The following is an 18,072-nucleotide window of genomic DNA, read 5'->3' on the forward strand; positions in this document are numbered from 1 at the left end:
GGGTCCCTTCCAATTCTGCAGTTCTAGAATTCACTGCCCCAACTCCCCATCTCGTCCTCACAACAACCCTGCGAGGTAAAGGTGGAGGCTGACAGCCCACGAAGGACACCCAGCCAGCTTCTTGGAGGAAGGGCGACCTTTGCACATGGGTAAGTAAAGACAAATCGCCGTGGGATGCTAGACAGCCGAAAAAAAGAGCCTGCAGCGCGCAATCCTCCTAACAGCAAAAACAAAAACAAAAACTTCAAAAGCCACCCAGCATCAACAGGATAGTCCCCTCACGTGACTGCAATGACGCAGCGGGAACGTCATCGGAGGTGAAGAAGGGGGCGGGGTGGCGGCGGCCGGGAACAGCATTCCGCGGAACGCGCGAAAAACCTCTTTCTTTTCGCCGAAACACAACAACGGCGACGCAGCCGTCAGGTGACCTCGCGTCACGTGACCGTGCTCGGGTGGGGGAGTGGAGGCCTCGAGCCGCTCGAGCCGTTGCTGACAGGATTTATGACAGGAGCCGGTCGGAAGCAGAGCAGCGCTGAGGCTACGCGGCTGCACCTTCGTCCCGAGGCTGGAAGCGCGGCAGGCCCGCCGGTCGGTCAGCCGTTCATTCATTCACCCGTCTCGTCTCGTCTCGTCCTGCCCTGTCCCCGTCTCAGCGCAGCGTGCGAGGATGACCTGGGGGCTGTGGGGCTTCGCGCTGCTGGGCTGCAGCCTGGCCTCGGCCAGCGGCGTTTACCGGCTGGACGACGCGTTGGGGCTGGCCTGGGAGTTCGACGGCATCGGCGCCCTCAGCGGTGGCGGGGTAGGTTGAGCGGCGGTGGCTGCCGCTACCCCCGGGGGCAGGTGGGGAGGTGTCTGTAGGCGCCTCACCCCGGTCCATGAGGGTCCATGCGCGGGAAATGCGCGCGCGCGTGTGTGTGGGCTGGGGGATCCTATAGAACTGTAGAGTTGGAAGGGACCCCTAAGGGTCATCCAGTACAACCCCCCTTGCAATGCAGGAGTCTCGGCTATAAAGCATCCAGGGCAGCTGGCCACCCAACCTCTGCTTATAACCGTACCCTGTGTATCTGTTTGCTTTGTAACACAACCCCCCCCCCCCTATAAAAACTAATTAAAACGAAATGGGAGACGGTTCCTCAGTCGAACAGCTCTTCTGGTCAGGAAGTTCTTCCTGATGTTTAGTCGGGAGGTTTATTGTTCCAGTCCGTTGCTACATTACACATTTTTGGTTTTTGGTTTTATATTATGAACCGCTTTGTGATCCTTGGGCGATGGGCGGTATATAAATTTAATAATAACTAATGAACTATTTAAAAATTTAAAAGATGATGCTGTTAAGGTGCTACACCCAATATGCCAGCAAGTTTGGAAAACTCAGCAATGGCCAGAGGATTGGAGAAGATCAGTCCACATCCCAATCCCAAAGAAGGGCAGTGCCAAAGAATGCTCCAACTACCGCACAATTGCGCTCATTTCACACGCTAGCAAGGTTATGCTTAAAATTCTACAAGGCAGGCTTAGGCAGTATGTGGATCGAGAACTCCCAGAAGTGCAAGCTGGATTTCGAAGGGACAGAGGAACCAGAGACCAAATAGCAAACATGCGCTGGATTATGGAGAAAGCTAGAGAGTTCCAGAAAAATGTCTACTTCTGCTTCATTGACTATGCAAAAGGGCACAAGGAGAAGGGGATGACAGAGGATGAGATGGTTGGACAGTGGTCCATGGGGTCACGAAGAGTCGGACACGACTAAACAACAATTAACAGGGGTTGGTGAAACTGGCTCCGGTTTGGGGTGTGAGCCCAGGTGTGTGTGCAACAATCACCTATCAGATTATGGAGTGTATGATTTTTACATTTTACGGTATAGAGATAGAAACAGTAATTCCAGCATTTTCCTTTTTTTCTTTTCTAGGCTACTTCCCGGCTTTTGGTGAATTACCCAGAACCTTATCGCTCTCAGATTTTGGATTATCTTTTTAAGGTAAGTGTGGCATTGCTGTTCTTGTAGACTTTGACCTAGGGCAGTCATTGAATCAACCTCTTTTTGACCGTTTTTTAATTTCTTTAAGAAATGTTTTAGCCATCCAGCCTTGTTAGATATCCTAGGGTTAGCTGTTGCATTATAAAACATCACATAAAAATAGCCGAACCAGAGCACATAAAATGCATAATCAAAATTCCATTTAGGTGCTTCTATCCTGGGTGTCAACTGACTTTCTCAACCTCTCCAAATTCTGGAACAAATATGTCTTTAGTTGGCACTGAAAAGAAAGTAAGGCAGATCTCAACCATTCTTGTAAGGAAGGGTGTTTCATAACTGACGTGGCACTTAGTGCTCTGGCAGCTACATTCTGGGCTGCCTTCAAGGGCTGCTCCATGTGTTAATGTGCTGACAAGTATTCTTTACCATACTTAAATTTATATAAAACCTGTATGCAGTGCTTGATATCATGACCCAAACCTTAGCAGTACATTAATATCAACTTGTATTTTTTTTAGCCATGGTGTATGCTTGATGTTTGCTTTATACGGCTGGCAAATAAGATGTAACAATTTGAGCTAGGATGTTTTTCTTATCCAGCCTTGTTTGATATCCTAGGGTTAGCTGTTGCATTATAAAACATCACATAAAAATAGCCGAACCAGAGCACATAAAATGCATAATCAAAATTCCATATAGGTGCTTCTATCCTGGGTGTCAACTGACTTTCTCAACCTCTCCAAATTCTGGAACAAATATGTCTTTAGTTGGCACTGAAAAGAAAGTAAGGCAGATCTCAACCATTCTTGTAAGGAAGGGTGTTTCATAACTGACGTGGCACTTAGTGCTCTGGCAGCTACATTCTGGGCTGCCTTCAAGGGCTGCTCCATGTGTTAATATGCTGACAAGTATTCTTTACCATACTTAAATTTATATAAAACCTGTGAAACTGAGATGTACTGCTTTTCATTTCAACATTAAGAATGTTGATGAAAGACTGCAGTTCAGAATAGAATGTAAGAAATGTACTTACAGAAACAGCCTGGGTATTTGGGCAATGCTGAAATGGTGAATGAATAAGGTGAACAGCACAGTGCTGGGGCTTTTTTCATAGCAAGAATGTCATTTTCTGGAGTGCCTGGGAAATTTATGGTCTTTCCTGGTAAATGAATGGGGTGATAATGAGGCTTTCAAGATTATTTGTGCTGCTTGTGACAAAATGGTGTTGAGGAATATGATAAGCTTTTTATTTCTTTTCAGGCAAAATTCTTTTTAGTTCAATTTATTGCTTGCCTTTCACCATCAGGTTCCAGGGTGCACTTCAACAACTTAAAATACTATATTAAAAATTGTTTAACACTAATTGCAGTCAAAAGAACAGAGTGAATCCTAAAGATGTACGTCAAAGGCTACAGTGATGATGTGCATCTTCAGCATGCATCAGAAACTATAATAAGGGTGCCAAATGCACCTCTATGGGGAGAGAATTCCACAAATTAGGGACTACTACAAATAATGGGCTGCCCCTCACACAGCCTTCTGAGGGCATTGGAACTACCCAGAGGTGGGATACAAATGGGAATGATGTAGAAACTGAAACCCTTTATTGGAAGTTGTGGGATAAATATATATTTCCTCCATTATCATTTTTCCCCCAGTTTCAAAGTTTATTGATTGGAGCAGAAAATAACAAGAATTGTTAAATCAAACAGGTTAGGGGGAAAACCTTATTTCAAACTATTCCCAATAATGGTACAATCTACATCGAAGTACAAGAAAAAAGTTAATAAGATAATACTTTAAAATTCAGCTAAGTGTTTAAGTATATGTATTTTGCTACAAAGTCATAGTACTGCACACAAAACAGTCTCAGGGATGACTTGGATTGAAATTCAAATTCCTGCATCCTGTGTCCCCTCCCCCCCCCCGCCCTGTGGAAGTCCCCCATCAGGTCAGGCTAGCCCTGTTGTTGATGCTGGAGAATAAATTTCTAAGAAGTAAGAGGTTTACAAAAAAACAACAACCAAGTTCTTTAACATCTTCTCAATCAGATTGGCAGGGCAGAATTGTCATTTGAATCTGTTCCGAGAGGTTAAGCCCTCTTTGTAGTTACTACGTGACACTGTTTACTATGTGAAGACAGCCGGCAAGTTTCAAAACCATGGCAAATGGCTATTTTTTTTGCTTATTGGCTATTTTTTTGCTTATTACTTGTGCTGGGTGGCTTCTTTGAGGGCTAATAGGACTAGAGGACCCTTGAGATTACTTCCAACTCTACCATTCTACGATTCTATGATTGTGCTTCTGTGAATAATTTTTTTTAAAAAATATTGAAGGCGATTATTTTATGTAATTGGGATTATTGTTCTTTGAGGGAATCTATTAAGCTGCAAAATAATTGACCTTGCAGAAGAAACTTCCTTGCAATATGCAAAATTTTGCGTAACAATAGTATGTACAGTATATATATGTGTGTGTGTGTATATATATATATATATATATACGGTATATATGTAGAACGAGGGAATGAGATAAAATGAGCAACTAAATTATTCTTCTGCTTTTGGTAATTAGCAATGTAATGATCCTGGCAAGGGCTCAGGGCGGTGCTGTGGGGTTCCTTCCAGCCTGGAGAAAGTGCTGTGTGTTTCATAGCCTGTTTCCCTTTCCACTTAATTGTAGGAAGGAACAGTAAAGGTAAAGGTAAAGGTACCCCTGACCATTAGGTCCAGTCGTGACCGACTCTGGGGTTGTGCGCTCATCTCGCATTATTGGCCGAGGGAGCCGGCGTACAGCTTCCAGGTCATGTGGCCAGCATGACAAAGCTGCTTCTGGCAAACCAGAGCAGCACATGGAAACGCCGTTTACCTTCCCGCTGTAGTGGTTCCTATTTATCTACTTGCATTTTGACATGAAGCAATTTGAAGTAATTGCAACTGTATGAGCAAAGCTGGGAGAAAACAATTGCAGAAGGGCCACAAGGCTCATTTTTGCAGCGCACGGAGAGGGGAAAGGCTGATGAAAGGTGAAGGCATAATAGGCTTCTGTACCAAGTTATTTTGTAAAGATGTATTAAAATCCCTTTCCCTAGTGCTGGTGTTGCTGGGTGACTAGTTCCATTAGCACTGCAGAACTGATCCTCTGCGGGATATTGACTGCCAGCGTCTCAAAGGCTCTGAAGTCTGACTTATTATGTGCAGTGTATGCTTGCACAGCCACTATTTTGGCATATCATGTGCAAACACAATCTCTGTTTTCAATCAAAGAAGTAATGATTGTTGAGCATCGTAGTATGTGATAAGTCAGTACCACAGTCATGACTGCAAATTATTTCCTAGTTACATGATACACTGTGATCCATGCATAGCATAAATGTTAACACTGCTTCCTCTTCTTTTTCCCCTGAAGCCAAATTTTGCTGCCGCTTTACAAATCCTCAAAGTGGAGATTGGCGGAGATGCACAGTCCACAGGTATGAGCTGTTGAGGAAAGAGATTTAACCACAAAACATTGTAATAATGCTGTAATTACTGGTTGGTTAGTTCTAAACATTGTCAACCAAGTTGCTCACCACGAGCTTTGCATGATATACTGATTGTGCCTCTTTACTAGGTTCTGGAAAACTGATTCTGTTATGGTTGGAACAAAATACTCGTGGAGATTTTTCTCAAGCCCCTTGATGGGGATATAATTGCCCTTCCCCAGAGTTATGTTGATAATTTGATAAGCAGGGTGGGGGTGGTACCCCCCCCAGTTGTTCTGTGTACCTGTGTGTACATCCCATCAGATGTCAAACAGATAAATAACTACAGTATTTGACTTTTAGAAGACATCTGAAGGCAGAGAAATTTTTAATGGTTGATGCTTTATTGCATTTTTAATATTTTGTTAGGAGCCACCCCTAGTGTCTGGGGTGACCCAGTCAGATGGGTGGCACATTATTATTATTATTATTATTATTATTATTATTATTATTATTATTAGCATCATCATCATCAATATTATTAAGATTGTTGTGTGTATGGTGCTTTGTTTTTGCATGGTAGGGGGAGCTGTTGCCTAGTGGTTTCCATATTAAGTTGGAGAATATCTCCAGAAAATTGGATGTCCTCCTGCTATAAACATGCTTTACTTTGCTGTAAATCCATTGATTTCATTAGCACTTATTTCCAAGTAAGCATATCAAGGTGCTGTTAAATGGGTAGGCGGAAGCATATATGAAACACCCCCCCCCCCAAGTTCCTACTGTTACAAATTATACCGTAGCCTGGACCTGTGTGTGTGGAGGGCTGCTGATCCACTGTTGAATAGGACACAGCTGTGGACAGCTTGAGGAGGCTCCCTCACATCTTGGCGCCTGCCCGCACACCCTACAGCAGGTGTGGGGAACTTTTGACTCTCTGGATGTTGTTGAACCACGATGCCTATCAGCCCCTGGAAGCATTGGCCAGTGGCCAGAGATGGTGGGAATTGTAGTTCAGCAGCATCTAGAGGGCCAAAGGTGACCTTACCTACAGTGAGAGACAAGGGTGAGACCAGCATGTTCAGGGGATCTTCATTGTTGTGAGAGATGCTGAGGTGACCTGTGAGTTTGTTTGTTTGTTCCTAGGGGAGAGACGGGAAGCTGAGAGGTGTTGTGTGGGGCTCCCAATTACTGATCAACAAAGATCAGTGTTTTATTGAGTTGTATTTATGGTTTCATTGCATATTTTGGTTTTTTTATTTGCTGTATACTGCTTAGAGGTATTTTATATGAATTAGGTGACATAGATATGGTGTTAATAATATTATTATTGCTATATATGTAGCTGGAGGATGTTGAGGTTGACAGATGTAGCTATTAAGAATAGTTAGAATGGTGTTATTATTGTTCCATATTACATGAAGCTCTCAATCTAATGCAACTGGACATAGATCATAAACAGAGAATAGTTTGCCTTGTAAATGAGGCATGCATATCCTGGGCTGGCAAAGCACTGCGTAAGCTGGATGGTACAGCTGATTTATATTTAGAACATTTAATTAGCATTGTTTTTTTAGTAGCATTATTTCAGTGCAGAGTCATGAGTGGGTGAATGCCAAACTTCAGCTTATAATATCTTTGGACTTTGTCAAAAAATGGTTGCTATGATTTTTGAAGAACCCTGCAACATAACCTGGTGCCATCTGGGCACCACATTTCGTCTACATTTCAGATTTTAGTATTTTTTTGCCATCATGTTTCATGTGCTTGTGATTCTTCAGCAGATAAGCCCCAGAACAACCTGACTTAAAGTATAGCTTTCCACTCACTAAGTTCTTACAACCTGTGATTACAGGATAGGCATTGGAATGTCTATAGAAGATCAAGGTTCTTAATGTAGGTGTATAAGTACAGAGAACTGCATTTGTTGTTAATCTCCTTCTTCTCTTGATGCTATCCAGGGTGCTAAAATTGGTGTAAGAATAATATTGCATGTCCACTTTCATGATACACATATAGTTTACATGTCTAACGAAATGTATTAGATTGATGTAGCAAAGGATGTGTCACACATTGCTGAGTTACAGTTTTGTTTTCCTTCTGTAGATGGGACTGAACCATCCCACATGCATTATGAAGATGATGAAAATTATTTCCGGGGCTATGAATGGTGGCTGATGAAAGAAGCTAAAAAGAGAAACCCTAATATTAAATTGATCGGTAAGAACTGCAGACCTGTGAGCTGACGTTTTGTCCTTCTTACCCTGTAATTTGAGAGTACCTTTGTGATTCATTTTAAACCAGTTTGTTCCAATGTAACATGCAGCATGCTTTAAATAATAATAATTTACTCAGCTTGGAGAGTATGTGTTGTGTGTTTGAGAGAGGTTGGGTTCGCACAACTTTGCAAGCCCAAACTGTGATTTACCAGGACCATATGAATTTGCAAGCTCTCAGAGAGGAGCGGATGCTTTTCAGGCCTATCCTGTGCTGACGTTAGCCAGTGTTTGGCTTTGCATGTCATTCAGACCCAGGCTGGTGGTTATTCTCTTTCCTCACTAGCCATGAGCTTCTACCAAGAAAAAAACCGTGGGGTGGGGGTGGGGGAGAAAAGAAGGCATCCTCTGCTGTTGTTACTGCTTACATAGGAATGAGTTGGTGGCCAGATGGAGCAATTTTGACCTGTCAGGCTTTATTTATTCATTCATTTAAAAAAAGAGAGAAGACTTTTACATAATGATTAAACTGTAAACATTTTACTTCTCCCAAAATACTCCCCCCCTTCACTAAAAATTGGGTTTCGGTCAGCACCCCATGATTAACACACACTTAAGGGATTTTGTAGTTTGAATCCCCCGCATCCATTCCAAATCATTTCTGTTATATAAACTTATAATAAAATCCTCTTAAATTTGAAAGGGAAGTTTTGGGGATGTAGTGTGATGGAAGTGTTAAGAGAACATTATTATTTTTATATAAAACTCCAATACTGTATACCGCATGCTTTGATACCAAAATTACCATTGCAATTGACAAGGAAACCTTATTGAAGAAATCCAGCCTGTTTGTAAAAATACAATATGCAGGAACCTCTAACACTTCTGAAAAATTAAATTGTGATGTTGGTTGGGGACTGAGGTGAAGCCCCAGGAGCAAGCAGTGCATTGTATAGTCTCTTGTAGGGTGTCCCAAAGAAAATCAGCATTACCTGGAAGGGCTGACAACCAACAAGGAAGACTAGATGCCTGGAGCTGCCGTTTGCCTCTTTTGAAAGCCTTCCACTCATAATGTCACAAATGTCTTCCCATGACAGAGTTAGGCAACACAGATTTCCCATGCATTGCAGAATCTTCCTCTTTCAGAAGTGCCAGTTGCAACGGCATGCTGCCTCACCTTCCTGTTTTTGCATTTCTTTGCCCACACAATCAACCTGTCATTTCCTGAGTGCTTCATGAAAAATGCATTAGTTCTGAGAAAGTGCACACTCCGAATATGAAGGAAGCCCAGGACGAGCCTGAAGCAGTGCTGGTCACCTGACTGTAATTGTTCCTCCTGATAACTCCATGAGGTGTACCACTGGGTGAAAAGCACTGTTTTGTGGCATACAGTAAAGGAGGGCCTGATAGCAGAAAGAGTGCTGGTTTGTTGGTTGCAGCCTTTCTCCGCAGGCACTTAAGCCCACAGCTTTGCTGGAGGAAGAAAGGGAAGACCCAGTAGCAGAGGGTATTGTTTGTCAGCACACATTTCTGGAGAGAATGAAAAGATGATTTATAGTTATATTTGTGGGGAACCGTGGAAATACTGAATCAAAACTTACCAACGAAAGAAAATTGATGTTTAGTGCTGCCTGATCGCCAAACCATGGTTTGGTTTGTTATCTGGGCATATGTGCTTCTCTTCTCCCCTCTCCCTCATGTCTCATATGGGCATGCCCTTAGAGCCAATAGTTAGTGCAGATATTCTAGTTAGCCCAAACCAGTTTCCCTACCTGCTTCTAGCCATGATTGTTAGACTGGATTTGGGATTAACATCCCCATAAGTGTAACTTACTTTTTAATCTCCTTGGCTGCCAGCTAGACACCAGGCTAAACTCAGGAGGCTGGTACTGGTGTACAAAGCCTTACATAGTTTGGGACACGGATACCTAGCAGATAATCTCACCCCTTTATACCCAGTTGAGCACTGCACTCTGCAGGAGAGGGCCTCCCTCAGACACAAGCAAAGAAATGTATGGATTGTTCTGTAGCCTGAGCACACCCCAAATGCCTCTCTTGCAGGGTAGGTTTAAGTTTGAACTGTCCTATTTTGAGAATAGGGGCTGTGTGCTAAGCTTTTCCGTTGTATTAATTTTATGCTTGTTTTTTTCTCTTTACAGGGTTGCCCTGGGCTTTCCCAGGATGGGTTGGGAGGGGTGAGAACTGGCCCTATGATCATCCGGATGTGACTGCTTATTATATTGTGTCCTGGATTATAGGCGCTAAAAGATTTCATGATTTGGACATTGACTACATTGGGGTTAGTAAAGGAATTCCTGTTTAAATACTTTTGAACATGATTCATGTTAGATATTCCAAAGTCATCCAATACAAGTCTGCTTCGACCATTTTCCTTAAAAAAATCCACTGGGTTACTTCACACCCCTCCCCCCAATTATTAAAATAATGATTAGGAAACAAAGGTGCGCACACTTTAGGCTTATGGGATTTGCCTTGTTTTTTTGTCCTAGAACCTCAAGATCCACCAGTCAGAGCCTGGTACAAAAGACATACGTACATTTCCTTTGTGTACACATTTATACGCAAACACATGCATCCTTTTTCCTACCTGTAACACCTGGAGAAGGCGCTACAATTAAACCATTCTTTACTACCAGAACTGCACTGAACTTATGTTCCTTCCCTCCACCTAACCCCAATTTTCAGTCCTCCTTTTCCTGCTTTCCTCATTTAAGTTGTTGTTGTTGTTGTTGAAGTTGAACAGTTGGTAGTCAGAATTTGTTTCTGATCTACTTTTAATCACCCAGAGATTTACTAGTAGGCCATCCACCACTGGCTGCCTTTCATTCTGTGTGCATTATTACCACACGTTGGGCCAGGACAGAGAGCGTAGCTTCCAGTACAGATCCTTAAGCCTGGACAGTTTTTCTGCAGCATATCAGACCTAGACAAACCTGAGGCTTCATAAGTACCAGGAGCAAAACATTTTGCCCATTGGCCCTCCAGGCTTAAGCCCAGTAAGCTCAGGAAAGGGCATGCCAGGAATTGGGTTTGAGTGTGTCTTCTCTTACCTTTGTATCACTTCTGTTTTTTTATTTTATTTTGGTATTTTTAGATCTGGAATGAACGGTCTTTTAGCAGCAAATATATCAAGGTAGGTCAACTGATCAATTGACATCCATTTTTAAAATAATGCATTCTTAGCATGTGTAACATAGAACTTCTAGCAGAATTCAGCTAAGTTGTACTAGTGCAACAGGATCTCTCCCTCTGCATCCTCTCCCAATTTTGCTTGGACACATTAGAACAGCACAGCTGGTGTTTCTGTATGTGTATCTATGTGTGTAGAAGAGGGCAGAATTTCTGCACTAGCTTACCTTTATCAGCTTACCTACAGTTCTTGCTTTTGTTTTTGTTCTGTTGCTAATTGGTAGCAAAGCTTCCTAAGGCAGTTTTAATGGATAAAGATGCATAGAAAATGGCTGCAATCCAAACATGCCCAGCTGATGCCTCCCAAATGTTTTGGACTACAATTCCCATAATCCCTGGCTGCTGCCCATATTGATTGGAGCTGATGGGAATTGTATTCCAATACATCAAGAGGATGTCTGCTTGGGAAACACTGGACTAGGGGGTCTCTAGATTCTCAGTGTTGGTTTTATTCTTTCTTCAGTTTCTGGCCGATAACTATCGTTTATTAGCAAATAAGCCTTTTGCTTGTGCACATCGCCCCTTCACTCCTCCCTTTGAGGTATGAGCAGACACATCAGGTCTTCAGTTAACCATAGTCTCCCATTCCCTCTGAACTGGGAAACAAGCCACAGTTTCATGGAAACAAGCCATTAAACCATGGTTTGAGCCTGCTACTTGCTCAACCATTGCATACAATACATAGTGTTTATTGACAAAGAGTGTCTTGCTATGCACAGCAAATTAAAATGAACCCCATTTTTGAAGACATGAAATGCTACTACAGTTATAATGTAAAATGAAGGGATATGTTAAAAGTGTGTATTTTGTGTGTATGTCTGGTAGCAAGGGACTGCAGTGAAAGTTATAAGTGACTGAATGCACGTTTGCCCAAGCTGAACTCTGCTAGGAAAACTAGTGTAGTTAAATTTGTCCTTTACAGATGTGTCTCTTAAGCTAACTTGTCTCACTGCTACAGATTTATCTTTTATTGAACATTCCTCCATTTCTCTGAAGTAAGGTTTGACAGCAGCACTAATAGGCCAAGAACTGAAAGGTGGGAGGAACCACTTACTCTCCAGACATTGTGGACTATAAATCCCATCAGTTCTGACCATGACCCAATGGCCGTGCTAGCTGGGGCTAATGGGAGCTGGAGTCCAAGAGTATCTGGAGGGCAACTGGCTGCCCATCCTCGTTTTATATCCGACATAGTGCCCTACTAGACAACCCCATATCTACTCAAAAATAAGTCCATTGACTTCAGTGGAGCTTATTCCCTGGGAAGTACCTAGAGCCGGCCCTGCATGGGATGCACTTCAATTACAGTCAGTTTCTAAGTGGTGGTGGTATTATTAGTCCGCTTTATTAAATGTAGGATAATGGACATAACTCATGGGACGTCTTATCTGTATGAGACAGAAATATTTATTTAAGATTATCATCTTTTCTGTATGTGTAGAGTGGTTTATGTTGTATGAATGATTTCTGCATTGCATAAAATTGGAGATTGCAAGATTAACAATGAAGGATATAATAGGGTTTTACAAATGGATTTTTTTTTTACTGGTTCTGCTTTAAAGTAGAGGTGGGGAACTGGATCTGGCCAGGAGGATCTTCTCCCTCCCCTCCATTGTTGAAGACCAAATTTGGCAGGTGGGTGGGGCTGCTCACCTCTCAATCACCTGACATCACAATGACATCAGTTACCCCTTCCACTCTGCACCATTTGAAATCAAACAGTGCAGGCAAATTCACAGCCCACAAAGTACCTTTCAAAGCACTATTCAAGACCTGACAATTGACTGATTGTCTGGTCTTGTGAAGTCTACCAGTATTGCAAAGCATTCTGCAAGACCCCATGACAGAGTGCTTTGTAGATTGTTTTTCAGACACCACATATTGGCAGCCCCTGCAAACCTATTTCAGCTGAGCCAGGGGTTTCCTTTCATCTGTGGGGCAGGTAGAAGTGGCCAAAAGGGAAGATCTGGTGGGCCTAATCAGGTCTGTGGGTTGGAGGTTTTGCACCCCTGTTTTAAAACATGGTATTAGAAGCTGGCTGCTAAGTGAATGTAGAACGGAGTTCTCAAACACTTAATTGACTTCTGAGTTCAGGGTGTCATGCCTGTTTAATGATAAGAATGGAGAGCTGCCAAGGATTTTCAAATCTCCAGCGTTTCTGCTTTCTCGGTCATTAACAATTCAGTTAAAATTCTTACATTATTTAAATTGGATGATGATGTGTCTTAATGGGCGAGATTCATCAAATGAGTCCCATCTATTTGTGCAATGGGGTTTCCCTGCTCTCTGTGCATGTCCTGAAATTGGCTTGGGAGAACATCCAGAACAGTGTGTTGGAAGGGGGCAGATGTATCACCAGATGTAAGGGAATTAGCTGTGGCTAATTGGTGGCTAGGAAAGTCAACCTGTACACCTGCCAAGGCACTCCCTTCAAGTTGAAGCCCCGGAAGTCCTTGTTTTAACAACAGGTTCCATGATTAAGAACTGGTAATACACGAATAACTTGGGGAACTGGGAGCTTTGGAGCACAATTTAAAGCAGTAGTTATCCAAATGTTGAAAGTACATTTCATGTATATATTGGAGTGCTCTGTCTCTTCCTGGTCCCTTTCCTGGGCTTCACACAGTTAATTGGCTGAACTATGCATGTCCGCTCAGGGTTATGTTCCACTGAATTCAGTGAGGCTTGCTCTCAGGTAAGGGTGTTCAGGATTCCATTTGAGAGCTGTGACATTTGGGCAGATTAACTGTGTGTGTAGAAGCTCAGCTCTTCCATCATTTCACAGCCCTCACACTTTAATTTGATCTGTTAAGATAATGTCACACTCTCCCCATTGATGAAAGCTGTGTATCTGTCAAGTAATGTTATCTGTTACCAAGGTGCTCCGCAAAACCATGGACGGAGTGGGTTTAAGGAAGGTTGGCATCATTGCTGCTGATGGCGATTGGGACATTGCAAATGAAATGCTAGTTGATCCCTATCTTAATGACTCGGTTGAGATAGTAGGGTAAGTGTGGAAGCCTTGGGTAATAATAATAATAATTTTATTATTTATACCCCACCTATCTGGTGATGGTGATTCCTTTGTGCCTTTGATCACAGTTCCATATGAGCTGAGGAAAGTTTGCATCCATGTTTGACCATTAACTGAAGGAAATTTGGATCCAAGCTTGGCCATTTCTGCATCTCATACTTGAGGTGCTATGCTGCCCCTTTTGCGACCTCTGCTCTTGTGCTTGACATTGTGCATTTAGTGCAACCTGTCTAGTGTTTCTCTGCTGCTGCTGCTTATTTTGGTGTCTGCATCCTTTTTTAAATATATCTTCTACAGTCTTTTCGGTGGTGGTAGTGTGGTTTTGGCATACTCTCATTGTAGAAATCCTTCAGGCTCTCTCTCTGGCCTTTCTTTTCTCTGAGCTGTAAACTTCACTTTCAACATGGTTTTAATATTTAAAGCAGTAATATTTTACTACTTTACTGTATTGTTACTGTATTGTTACTCTTTTTCATATTTCCTTATTTTTAATTTCATTTGTAGATGTGCTTTTAATGTGTGCCTTTCCCTTGTTATATATGTGTTCCGTATTTCTTAGCTGTGAAACTCTTCTAGGTGCTCTATAGGAGGAGGAGCAGGGTATCCATTACCTGCATTTATTTATTAATCAAATTTGTACCCAGCCCTTCCTCCCGAAGGAACCTAGCAAACGACATGCCATGAAACACTTTAAAAATACCTTTAAAGAACTCCCATTCAAAGCTGAACTCAAAGGCATTTTGAAAGAGGAAGGTCTTCAGTAGGTGCTGAAAAAGACAACACCTGTTTAATATTCAAATTCATGTCGTATACGGAAAATTTATGGCCATTTGGACATTCCTAGTGACAGTCTATGCTTAACATGCCTTTCCAACAGGGAAATGCTCATTTCAAAAAGGGATCGCCCAATATATCAGCACGATCGCCCTTGGGTTTGTGATATTTGCTTGGTCTGTAAAATAAGCTTGTGGAAGTGCCATCATTCCCTCTGTTTCTGACATTCGGGTATGAACACAATTGTTAGGTAGCCTAAACAACCCAACCCACACATAAGAGAGAGGTATCAGCAGGCTTGGGGGGGGGCACTAAAATCTGCCAAAGTAGGAAAGAACCTTAAGGAATACCCGGGGGATAACCCCACAAAGCAGCACAGTGGCAGCGGCGGAGCTAGGCACTCGAGCACCCGGAGCGGCGCACATGCCGTGCACCCAGGGGCGGGGTGATCGTGCCCAGGGGGTGCGATTCAACGTTGCAGCCCGGCCAGGGGGTGCGATCGGCACAGCGGCGATTGCGCCCGCCCAGGATTTTGTCACTCCCCCCTCAGGGAAGACACCCGGGGCGGAGCGCCCCCTGCCCCCCCTTCCCACGCCCCTGCACAGCAACCACTGGCCATGCTCTGTACCCATGGAATACTGGCTGGTTCTTGGGAGGGAGAAATTGGGAAACTGGGTGGAAGTGAAGAGCACTGAGCAGGAACACTCCACACAACAATATTTTGCGGCAGCTCTTACTTTTACATTGTTTAAAGCCATACATCTCTTGGGAGGAAAACTTGAGAAATAAAAGTTCCTCTTCTGATGTACCCCTTAAGTAGGGGGCAAGCATCATTGAACTAAGTGAGGCTACATAGGGCTGGATCATAAATCTGTTTTGTGACGGCTAATTAACCAGTAAGCAGAAGCTACACCTTTTAGCCTAAACAAAAGAGTTATTTTAATTAGGGGATATTTTTAGTAGTTCGGAAGAAGCTGGCTTCTCCTAATGGTGTCTTCATGCACCCGAATTTTGATGATGATGATGATAATAATAATAATAATAATAATAATAATAATAATAATAATAATAAAATATACCATCCTTCATCTGTAGATCTCAGGGCGGTTCACAACAAATCTGGGGCACTCATCAGGGCCATTGTTTTTCATATTATTGTACCTGTTCTGCAGAGTTGTCTAATGTTACTAAATTGCCACAGCAACAATTAACTCTCTGCTGACTAATTTAAAAGCGATTCAGCTGGTAGTCACATTTGACCCAATTGTGGATTCATTCAACAGGATTAATAATTTAGTTAGCTACATTCACACACACACACATTGTCAGCCCTCAGAAGAACTTAAGGATTTTCAAAATGATTACTTGCCGTGGAATAACTTTTCTGATTGAAAAATGGTAGTTAGGCATCATAGAGAAGAGCAGCTCAAGGTTTATACTTGGGTGTGATTAGTGGCAGGCACTGTGTGTGGAATGATGCTGCTCACCTGAGTCACAGCTGCACTGATCTTTCCTCTGCCTCTCCATTCCAGTATGCAACAGCGACTCAGCTGGAGAGAGGTCAGGTGAGCAGCGCAGCCTCAACCTACAGCCTGCTACTGAGTGGTGGAAAAGATTGCCATAGATAATGTCTTGCTTTTCTGAACATGCTCATTTAGGCCTCGGCTATGCAGATGTAGCTATGCAGATAGACTTCCAAAAACTAGTCTCATGCAAAGTCCTCCTAACCTTACTATAACCATTTATTTTTTAAAAATGACATGCCTACTCCTAGGACCTTTACACTTAATTGTACGAGGAAATCAGAATTCTTAAATGCACCAGATTTTAGTGTTTTGCCTGTAGTTTCATGGTCTGGCTCAGTAAACTCCACCTGCATTTTGTTTTGTTTTGTTTATTTATTATTTTTTTTATTAAATTTTCTTTTTCTATCATTACATACATCTCATATCCATAACATTTATATTACACTCCCTCTTCCCTTGAGTTCCCTGTTATTTACACAGCGTAGGAAGCTGCCTTATAATGAGTCAGACCATTGGTCCATCTAGCTGAGTGTTGTCTATGCTGACTGACAGCAGCTCTGCTTGGTTTCAGGCATCTTCCCTCCTAGCCTTACCTGGAGATGCTGAGGATTCAGCCTGGGACCATCTGCATGCAAATTGGATGCTCTAGCGACTGAGCCCTTCCCCCTCCCTTCAGATTCTTCTTCTGCTGTTCAGAGAGGCCACCTAGTGGAACGTTAGTGGTGTTTGAAAATAGAAATGTCCTCTGTTTGCCACCGCAGTGATGTTGCCTTGGGAGCCAAGTGTGTCTTGCCATAAGTTCACCATGGAGTACTCATTCATTCTCTTGAATAAATGAGTTGTGAATGAATGAATGAATGAATGAGAATTGAAAATGGGTTTGGGCTTTAGTCGGGAGAGGAGAGAATTCGCTTTTGTCCCCAAAGCCTTTGCAGTAACTGGCTTAAGCATAGAGAGCTCTGGTTGGGCTCCATAGAGTTTGTTCAGGAGGTCAGCTACTTGGATTGTAGCAACTCTGCTTGTGATAGTCACTTCTAGCATGAATGTTGTGTGTGCAGTAGGTGTTGAATTTGCCGCATGTGTCCAGGAGACATTTCTACTGAATTGATCTTTTCTCTACTCCAAAACTTTACTTGCTTGCAAGAAATAAAAATAAAGTTTCTTCCTGATTTGGAAGGAAGAGATGGAGGTGTGCTGGCTTGCCCAGCCTCTGCACCCATTGGAAGTTGCTTGGTTGGAGTACCAGTGAGGTGCAGAGGAAGAGCAATACTTTGCATAACCCCAGCTCTGTACTTTTGGAGGTGGAACTTGTTTTCATGTTCCCACTTCTCCCCCTTACTCCAAACATAAAAGTTCAGAGGAGCAGGTTTTTTTTCTGACTTCTGACCATGTGCCGCATTTCAGAGAAGCTGTTGGACCCTGTCCTTTGGAGGAGTGGGGTCCTGCCAACAACAAATGCTTAGCTCCGCTGGTAAGGCCAGCCAAAATGCATTGACCCCTGACAAAGCTAGGTATGAATTTGAATTCTTTGTCTTGGTCCAACTGGAGGTTGGTTCCATTTACAATATTGGGAGTAATCTAATATTTAGGAACTTCTATGAGGTGCCATCCAAATATGTACTAATCCTACTTTTGCAGAAAATTAGTTGTATTTGTGGAAGGAAGTAGATAACGATGAATGTTCTTAAGATGGTTGGATGGTGACTTGTATGCCTCCTTCCCTCAACTCTGCTTTCCTTTGGACCATATCAGTGAGACCGAGAAGGGGATATTTGTCATCTGGGTAGCCCAGATGCACACTGCATGCACACTGCCCAGGCTTGCATCCCAGGAGGTCACTTTGGTTCTGCTAATGCAGCGGTTGACTT

General features: G+C 42.8%; 1 protein-coding gene across 2 annotated transcripts in view; it reads left to right on the forward strand.

Moving 5' to 3' along the window:
- The first annotated feature begins 394 nt into the window (after positions 1–394).
- Positions 395–18,072, forward strand: part of GALC (galactosylceramidase) — a 37,463-nt gene continuing 19,785 nt past the window's right edge. Inside the window, exons 1-7 of one of the 2 annotated variants that reach the window (XM_035107697.2) lie at positions 395–799; positions 1,913–1,981; positions 5,390–5,453; positions 7,551–7,664; positions 9,820–9,959; positions 10,776–10,814; positions 13,750–13,877. In XM_035107697.2, coding sequence (XP_034963588.2) covers positions 668–799; positions 1,913–1,981; positions 5,390–5,453; positions 7,551–7,664; positions 9,820–9,959; positions 10,776–10,814; positions 13,750–13,877 — 686 coding nt within the window. In that variant the 5' untranslated portion in view covers positions 395–667. The remainder of the gene's footprint in view (positions 800–1,912; positions 1,982–5,389; positions 5,454–7,550; positions 7,665–9,819; positions 9,960–10,775; positions 10,815–13,749; positions 13,878–18,072) is intronic. The other variant, XM_035107687.2, reaches the window with a different exon arrangement.

This window comes from Zootoca vivipara, chromosome 1, assembly GCF_963506605.1.
Source record: "Zootoca vivipara chromosome 1, rZooViv1.1, whole genome shotgun sequence".
NCBI classification, from domain to species: Eukaryota; Metazoa; Chordata; class Lepidosauria; order Squamata; family Lacertidae; genus Zootoca; species Zootoca vivipara.